General features: G+C 40.6%; 1 protein-coding gene across 2 annotated transcripts; it reads left to right on the plus strand.

Moving 5' to 3' along the window:
• Positions 1-636: 636 nt before the first annotated feature.
• Positions 637-8,451, plus strand: LOC119913029 (Fc receptor-like B). Of its 2 annotated transcripts, none has more exons than XM_038732345.1 (7): positions 637-713; positions 2,107-2,195; positions 2,329-2,370; positions 4,072-4,335; positions 4,779-5,021; positions 6,721-6,840; positions 6,929-8,451. In XM_038732345.1, the coding sequence occupies exons 2-7, from the start codon at positions 2,165-2,167 to the stop codon at positions 6,982-6,984; spliced, it is 756 nt and encodes a 251-aa protein (XP_038588273.1). In that variant the 5' UTR covers positions 637-713; positions 2,107-2,164; the 3' UTR covers positions 6,985-8,451. The 2 variants fall into 2 exon arrangements, with proteins under 2 accessions (XP_038588273.1, XP_038588271.1); XM_038732343.1 differs by having other exon boundaries at positions 641-713; positions 6,926-8,451.
• The last annotated feature ends 593 nt before the right edge of the window (positions 8,452-9,044 follow it).

Here is a 9,044-nt window from a genome sequence, read left to right on the forward strand (position 1 = left end):
TTCTGCTGCTTGTGTTCCCAGTCTTGATTGCCTTGTGTGTTCTACCTGTTTGCTCTCCCGCACAGGTCGTTTACGAGAGTATAAATGTTTGTCAGTACTGTTCATTCTCTGTCGTATCATCATCGTGTCGAGTTTATTCCTGTTTGATTTACGTGTTGCACTACAGCCCTTGGACTTTCTTTGATCTGTGATTCTTCAATAAATGTCACAAACTACACGCTAATCTCCGGTGTCTTCGCTAAATTGAAAACATTGAAAAACTCACTAATTCTTCTGTAGAGATCAGTTGTGAGAACAACATACCTCTCACTACAAAACCTTGTGCCAATATTATTATGGGAAGAAGGCAAGCCGGTGGGGCGGTGTGAAGCTTTGGGCAATGTTCTGCTGGGAGACCTTGGTTTATGTGGATGTTAGTTTTACCACCTATACCTAAGCATGGTTGGGGACCATGTACTCCCTTTCATGGAAAACATGGAAAGCAAAAATGGTTCAGGAATGGTTTAAGGAACACAACAAGTTCAAGGTATTTTTGACCTTTGTCCTCCAAATTTCCCAGATTTCCGCATCTGTGGGGTGTGCTGGACAAACAAGTTTGATCCATGGAGGCCCCACTTTACACTTACAGGACTTAAAGGATCTGCTGCTAATGACTTGGTGCCAGATATCACATCGGACCAGGACTGTTTTGGCAGAAACCCATTTTTTCTCAGGTTTGTTTAAGATACGAGTACTTCTTTTTGTCATTCTACAACACTGGGCTGCACAAATAAATGAAAGTTGTAGCTCTGTTCACATTTCACGCAGAACAAAGAAACAAATATTTAAAATTAGAATAGACATGTTAAAAAGTTATGTATAACGTCAAAGTAATTTTATTTGTCATATACACCTAATAACATGGCATCAGAAAGCATCGCTGTGCCACCACCACGCTTAACTGTGTTCTTATCAGTGCTTCATTCTTCCTCCGGACATACTGCTGTTGCCACCAAGTCTTGCTGCAGGTTTTTTGCAGTGACTCATATGATCTAGTTGCAGCCATTGTTTCCTTTTCTGCAATGTCCAGGTAGTGTACTCTGAACTTGCAAACTATGCTTCCAACGGTGTCTCTAGGAACATTCAGCGCCTTCACTATCTTTTGGTATCCTGTTCCTTGTTTGTGAAGGGCGATGATCTCTTAACTTTTTTGACCATTCTTTTGACCATATTTCTAACACGCAGTCCAACACGACACTCAACAAACCCCTAGTTCAGGTATTTCGTGTGTTCCAGCTCAAGCACCCCTGGTGCAACTAATAAAGCCTGTTATTCGTTGCATCAACACCTGTTTAGCATATTTGTGCTGTTGAGAAGGATTCTATTATAATTTTGAGACTGGAGAAGTCATTACAAGTTGCATTTTCAGGTGAATTTGGGAACAACTTGATGCATTTTTTGTGTTTAGCTATTTCACTTGCTTTTGTTTAATTTGTTCATTGCAAGTGTGAGAGTGAGTCTGGTAGAGCGTGACCTGATGTTCTGGTAACGCTCTACCAGAAGGCCGCATTGTGAACAGACCATTGTGGTCTTTTATGATGCTTCATGCTTTTCTAAAGCAACGCATGAGGTCAATGCCTTGCACAGAGAGAAGATGGCATCCGATGATATGCACGGCTGACTTGTTTGTTTCTGTACACTTATAACTGAAAAAAAGCCAGTCAGCAGGATGAGTAAAAGGTGAATTCCAGGTTATCATTCACTTGCTTAACAATCTTTTACAGAGAAAACTTAACATGTGGCAGGAAAAAAAACATTTCGATAACAGACCATAGACTGTATAAATGGACTTAAACATTATTTTAACAAACTGAAATGCAATATATTTACTATATTTTGAAAGCAGTTAGCAAATGTAGAATGCTAACATTTGCTATTTTGCACTAAATTGTAGTTCAGAGTAAAATATACAATGTTTATGCGAAATATGCGATTGATACTGATGGCTCAACAACGTCATGCCAGGAAGCTGCCTAGACCACCCTGTTTGTTGTAAAGTGATTTACGATGACCCAGAAATAACAATAGCTTGTGGAACGCATGCCTGAACGTTTCACATCTACACAGAGGAAGTGGCGAGCAGACCATGTACAAGTGAGGCGTGTGTCAGCAGCAGCAGGAAAGGATGAAGGTCGCTGTGTTCTGTCTCAGCCTTTGTAAGTAGCATGTTTTCCTCTCTGTGCTTTGACTTAACAGTAGATCTCAAAGGAAGTTTTATTGGTTAAAACTCATCAGATAAAAAAAATGTCCTGAATCTACTCCTCTCTCTCTGCTGTGTGTTTTTTTCAGGTGTGTTTCATTCACGTACCTCATCTGATACCAGAGAAGAAGGTAACCAGCTCGTTACATACGGTAGTTTTTGTGTGATTTTGTATGCTCTACTAAAATAAAGAACTATAATAAAGGACAGTAAAAGGAAGCCAGAGTCACAAACCTTTGACATTGAGTTGTTTAAGAAGAGGCCGCAGCAGGAAACTGTGGCTTCTATATCCTTCAAAGTAGAGAGTGACATGAGTGACTCTGTGAGATGCAGCTTTATCTTGTTTTAGTTTCTATTATTATGGTTTAGCTCTCACGGCAGCTTCTTATATGTCTGGTCTTCGTGGTTCCACTTTCACAAATGTGCTGCTTTTCCTGTTAATTATATTTATTTTTATTTGTAATATTGTTGAGCTTGTACTGTTGGTTAGACAAAAGAAGCATTGTGAAGGTGTCATTTCAGGCTCTGGGTAACTATGACGGCACTATTTTCAGAATTACGAAAATCGATTAATGTAGAAAATAATCAGCAGATTAATGTCATGGTTTTGGGTTTTCTTGTCTTATTTTCTTTTTCAATGCCTTTTCCCCTGTTTAGTTTTGTTTATTCTTATGTCTATTTTCATGTTCAGCTTATTTCCATTATCACCATTTCTGTTTCTTTCCCTCAGTTCTTCGTCCTGTGTCTTAGTTCATTCAAACAGCTTCTCTGTTTTCGTTCTGTGTCTTAGTTCTTAGATCTGTTTAATACTTTGTTGTTTCCTGTTTAGATTTTACATCTATTCTGTTTTCTGTTTCCTTCATCCTGGTCAGTTGTCGTTTGTCTTCTTGTCGGTATGTCTTGTCCATGTCTTCATCTATTTCGGTATTTTAATAGTAGTAGCCCCCTACGTTCACTGCCTGTCTGTATCAAGTAAAATTTTTGTCTGAATGCTATGTCGATTTACTCACTGTGTTTCAGTGTCGTGCTTTGTTTCCTGTTTTGTTTTGTAGTTGTCTGTGACTAGTTTTGATTCCCGTTCTGTTTCATTACCTTGATGTCTTACACCTGTTCTGCTTTCCTGCCCCGCTCGTTTGCTGTTGTATTGTCATGCGTTATGTTGTCTGTAACTCTGTCGGATCTTTTGTTGGCTGTGTCTGTGCCTCACTTCAGCCCGCTGAAGTTTTGATTATTGTTTCCGTTCTGAACCCTGGGATTTATTTTTCGTCTCAGCGTTTGGATTTTCTGTTTCTGGATATTACTTTTTGGTTACCTTGACTCTGCCACACTTGTTACGTTTTTGTTTCAGTACTCATTCTGCCGGCTCTGTGTCTTGCATTTGGGCCATGTTCCTGTCTGCACTTGGCGTAAACCCTGACAATTAATCCATAATGAAATAATCAGTATAGTTAGCTAAAAATGAGCTCCACCTCAACAATTACAGCAGTAAAATCCTGCTTTTTGTTTCTGCAATACTTTTACGTTTAATACCTGGTATACTTACATACTTTTACTTTTACAGGACTTTTACTTGTAACAGAGTATTTTTACAGTGTGGAATTAGTACTTTTGCTTAAGTAAAGGATCTGAATACTTTGTCCATGACCGAAACACACTTGAATTATTATTGAAGGGGCAACCTGTTTATAATAACATTATTTAATAAATTGTAAAGAAGGTGACAAGCTTACTTTCAGGCAAGTGCTCCTGTTTGTTCACGTCTACAAAGTCTTCTGTTTGCTTAAGTAGCATATAAAAGTCTCACTTTGGCATCATGTGTCTGTTTCTTGCAGCCGCTCTGAGCGTCCTTCCCAACAGATCCCAGTTCTTTCAGTACGAGTCTGTCTCTCTGAGCTGTGGGCAGCAGGTAATCTCTTCTGAGTGGAGCGTTAAGAGGAACACATCCAAAGACACAAATGAAGAGTGTTTCAAATTCTGTGGAAGAAAATATGAATCCCACTGCTTCATCGCTGACCTTTACCCATCAGACACTGGAGTGTACTGGTGTGAGTTTGCAGCAGGAGAGCGCAGTGAAGCCGTCAGCATCACAGTGACCAGTGGGTTTAAACATTTACCTCCATATGACACAAAATGGTTGCTGGCCTCCATAACTACGTAGGCTTACTGTTTCTAATTCTCAAAAGCAGGTTGGGGGCATCTAGTTTAAGAAGGAAATAAAAAACCGCAGCATATGTTCGATGACAAAAAAACTTCTTGTGGTGAAACAGACTGTCCTCTCTCAGTAGCAAAGGTAGACAGAGCATGATGTTGTTATGAGGCCACATAATGTTTTGACTTGAGTTGTCAAATTATTTTATGGATACCACACTCTACCTTGACTATTTCTGTTTGTATGTCCCACAGTGTGTGCTGTATCAAATGATCGGAGTCAAACAATGCCTCATACTGGCAAAAAAACAATGTTATAAATGATCATGTGTAGACTCCTTAAAGCTTTGTGAGCTTAAAACGTCCTTCCTTGTTTCTGTCTGTCCCTGAGGTGGCTTTGTGATCCTGGAGATTCCTGTCCTTCCTGTGATGGAGGGTGACGATGTGACTCTGAGCTGCAGAAACAAGATACATCCCTCCAGTCTCACAGCTGATTTCTATAAAGATGGACTTCTCATCAGGAGCAGCTCTACAGGAAACATGACCATCCACAGTGTCTCCGAATCTGATGAAGGATTCTACACGTGCAAAGTCTCTGGAGATGAATCACCAGACAGCTGGCTGACTGTCAGAGGTGAGATAATAAGTTTCATCTGCTAATAACAAACTGCTTTATTTTCCAACTGAGGCCCATAAATTGAAAAGTTATTTCAGGGGGTGTAATGTGCAGCAAAACATGCACAATATTAAACAAATTATATCACCTTGCTTAGCTTGCTGACTATTTTCTGATTTGGGGGCACAGTTGGGTCATCTACAACTGAACATTTAAATTAACCTTAATTTAGTATATAGTATAGAGCCGATAAATAGGCTTGCCTTCCATCCATCCATCTTCAACCAATTATCTGGGGTCAGGATGAAGGAGCAGCAGCATCAGCAGAAGACCCCAAACCTCCATTTCCCAAGTCACATTAACCAGCTCTGACGGGGGAATCCTGAGGAATTTCCCAGACCTATTCCTATTGTGGAAATTTAATCTCTCAACCTAGTCTTGGGTCTTCCCCATGGCCTCGCCCCAGCTCGACATGCCAGGGAACACCTCCCAAGGGAGGAGCCCAGGGTCCATCCTTCCCACATGCCCAAACCACCTTAACTAGATACTTTTTGAAACAATGGAGCAGCGACTTCGCAGTGACTTCCACCAGAGAAATTATCAGCCTCCAGCTCTGCCTCTACCAGAGAGGGCGTGTAAGTGGGATTCCTTCCAAGTGTTCCTTCCATCGCCCAATTACTCCCTCAGGAGAGTTCAAAAAAGTCCCACCCTTACTGTAAACAGCTTGGATAGTTCCGCGTTTCCCCCTCCTGAGGTTTTCCAGTAGCACCTTGGTGCAAACCGAAAGTCCTTCTCCATGGCTTCTCCGAACCTCTCCCACATGAGCTGTTTTACCTCTTTCACAGCAGAGGCTGCAGCCCTTTGGGTCCATTGGTGCCTTGCAACCACCTCCGGACTCCTCTTTCATTCGGACAGTTTCCCTGACCATCGTTGTCAACCACGATGTTTGAGGGTTAATGCCCTTTGAGGAAGCTGTGGGCTCATGGTCTTACCTAGAGACTACAGCTCCTCGCTGCAGCTTCATCAATAGAAGCTTTGAACATTGCCCACTCAGGTTCAATGCCCCCAACCTCCAAAGAAATGCCAGAAAAGCTTAGCTGGAGATGTGTTGAAGATCTCCCAGACAGGGGCCTCTACCAAAAGTGTCCAGTTCACATGTGTATATCATTGAATAGTCCCCCCCAATCAGTAGGTGTAGGAAGGCAAACCTCTCGTCCAACTCCAACGTAGTGGCGCTCAGCCGGGCACTTGTGAGTATGGAGGTGGTTGGATCGGTCAGAAACTGAACTATTACCCATAAGTTTGTTTCCTGTGTGAAACAAAAAGTCAATACTCAACTAACACAACTCTAAGGGAAGAAAGTAACAGTATTTTAAACCAAACTGCGATGTTTTCCTAAACCTAACCAAAGATGTTACATGACATTAACAACTGAACATTGCATACATATTATTTCTAACTTGACTACGGAGCCCTACATGTCGAAAAATAATGCTAAAAGGGTACACAGGGCATTAAAAAGTGACACCAAGGTTTCTTGACCAAGTTTCCACACGTGACAAGATCAGAGTCAGAATGTGTTGGTAAAAATCAGCTGGCATAATGAGCTTTACTTTTATACTATTGCTAACAATGGCAGCAGCCTCTTGGATTGATTTCATTTAATTTCATGGACACAGGTATGTATGTCATTTGATTAGTTTTAATGTCCCTGCAGTGTCAGAGCCAGCAGCTCCTGTAATGCGTGTCTGCAGACTGATTCATCATGTAGTTGTAGGGACTCCTTACCTGCTGTCCACCATCGTACTGGGACTCATATACAGAGACAACAGAAGAGGTGAGAACGAACTCTGCTGATTTGTTTGGGTGGCTGTAGTTTCTGTTTTGTTCATTCTTCTACTGCTCCGTGTTTCTTCTTCTAGTAGCACTTCAGGTGATTGCAGAGGACAGAGGCCATCATGTCGTCATGGAGGTGGAATAGATTACAAGACCACAGATTTTGTATATTATAATGTTGTTATGTGTCTGTACTTTTTAACATGCATCTTTTTCATTTGGTGCTCATAAAAGAACAAAGGTTTTTTCATGGAAGTTAGTTCCCTGAGACAAAATGAGTGGCAGGCAAGGCAGGAGGGATGCTGAGTGCCCGGGGCAGAAAACAAGTTTTGGACCCAATTGCAGAACACTAAAAGCAAAATTATATGAGATGGTTTTTTAATATGATTTGGCGCCCCGACCTTTCATAGTTTACCGCTGATAAATAAACCGTAAATAAGGACAGCTGCACATGTGCATTTGTAATGATTACATTGCTATCAAAAACTAGCAAGTTGCCAGCTTTGGTAACACAGTCAAACATCAGCAATGGCAACAACAAAAGACAGCAATATTAGTAACTAGTCTAACTGTGTACACAGAAAAAGGGCCAGCTCGGTCTCTGTCTCCCACTAACGTCCGGGAGCTTCTTGCCTTGGTCACTCTCTTTAACTCTTCTTAGCTTCCTCTGTCAATGTCCTTTTCTGTCTGTTTGCCTCTGCCATTAGCTAATGTTATGTCCATAGAGGCTGCAGAGCCCAGTTATGTTGCCAGCTCAACCCTGGTTCGACACAAGCACCGCTGTCTACTGGCAGCAGCATAATGTCGCTTGAAACTTGTAAGCTAGCCAGCAACCGACACAAGAGCACTTACAGTAATGTTACCGATGTCCGAGTGTGTTATCTAGTAACTTTGCTAACGTCAAGTCTATATTTATCTGAAATCTCTGGCTGATTTTGCTCGTATCAACAACTTTGCTAACTTCAAAACAAAAAAAAAGTGCAAAAACACACAACATAGCAAGCCAGCTAATAAGTTTTTACTGTCCAACAGAAAAAAAGCCAGCTCGGCTTCTCTACTGCATCTTTTTAGCTCTTTTAGCTCACTCCACCGTGTAAAAACCTGTAATATATTTAAGCTACTCTTGTCCGGTCACTTGCAGAGCTAGCTTGATCCAAATAACTTACATTGGTTATTATATACTTTTTACTCCTTCTTATAGCTTGTAGCCAAAGAGTCGTCTTGGTGCCGTATACCATTACACTGTTGTTATGATAAATGTTCTGCCCAGGTTTTCAAAGTTACATGGCACGATATCTGGAGTAGGAGTGGCAATGAGAGAGACTCTATCACCCTATTACAAGTCAGTGTAGCATCAAAATGAGCTTGAAGATGTTATTTTAAGATAAGAATACGACATACTGTTGTTTCAAACACAGCAGGAAGTGTATACCAGTGTATTAGCAGTATTACTTTACTGGTTATTTTAGTTTATTTTATTTTTCTATTTTTCTTTTAACTGTAAGTTTAAATTCATAACTTTCTTCCTGCTGTTACCTTGTATGTTATTTTGTTTGCTATGTTTTATTTAGTTTGCTCTTGTGAAAGCACTTTGTAACATTGTTTTGAAAAGTATTCTATAAATAAAGATTATTACATATTATTACATTATTATGTGAAAATTACAAACTTTACAACTGAAGGTTGCAATAAAATGCAACTCTGGATGACAGGCACGTGAAAAACATATATCCAAAAACTCATGGATCATAAACAAACGGCGGGGGTTCAGGCAGACATACAGGTCACAGACGTCACACGACGGACTGACAAAGACTACAGTGAACAACCGGACAATATATACTGACAAACGCACACACAAGCAGGTAGGTAAATGACAGCAGGTGAGACCCATTAAGAATACAGAAGACAGGAAACAGAGCAAGACATGAGTACCCAACACGGAAAATTAAGACAGGAAACTGGCACACTGACTGAACCCTGACAACTGTATTTACATAGCACATTTGATTACAGGTTGACCCAGTATTGCTGTAAAGTGCACACAGCAACAAGTGATATAAAATTATAATAAATAACATAGTACAAACATTAACAACCACTCATCATCCAAAAGTAAAACTGCACAGCCATCCCACAGAAATGTTGAATGAATCAACTAGTCTATGATGTCTGGCAATATATACAGCCCTCTGATCACACATA

The sequence above is a fragment of the Micropterus salmoides genome, unplaced genomic scaffold (genome assembly GCF_014851395.1).
Source record: "Micropterus salmoides isolate LMB-PRFRI ecotype aquatic unplaced genomic scaffold, ASM1485139v1 Ms_hic_scaffold_2, whole genome shotgun sequence".
NCBI lineage: Eukaryota > Metazoa > Chordata > Actinopteri > Centrarchiformes > Centrarchidae > Micropterus > Micropterus salmoides.

What these genes read in the sequence shown, in the direction of transcription:
- LOC119913029 (XM_038732343.1), top strand. Translation starts at nt 2,165, where the DNA reads ATGAAGGTCGCTGTGTTCTGTCTCAGCCTTT. An exon ending in TGTGTTCTGTCTCAGCCTTT is followed by an intron (nt 2,196 to 2,328) that starts GTAAGTAGCATG and finishes TGTTTTTTTCAG; the next exon opens with GTGTGTTTCATTCACGTACC. An exon ending in ATACAGAGACAACAGAAGAG is followed by an intron (nt 6,841 to 6,925) that starts GTGAGAACGAAC and finishes TTCTTCTTCTAG; the next exon opens with TAGCACTTCAGGTGATTGCA.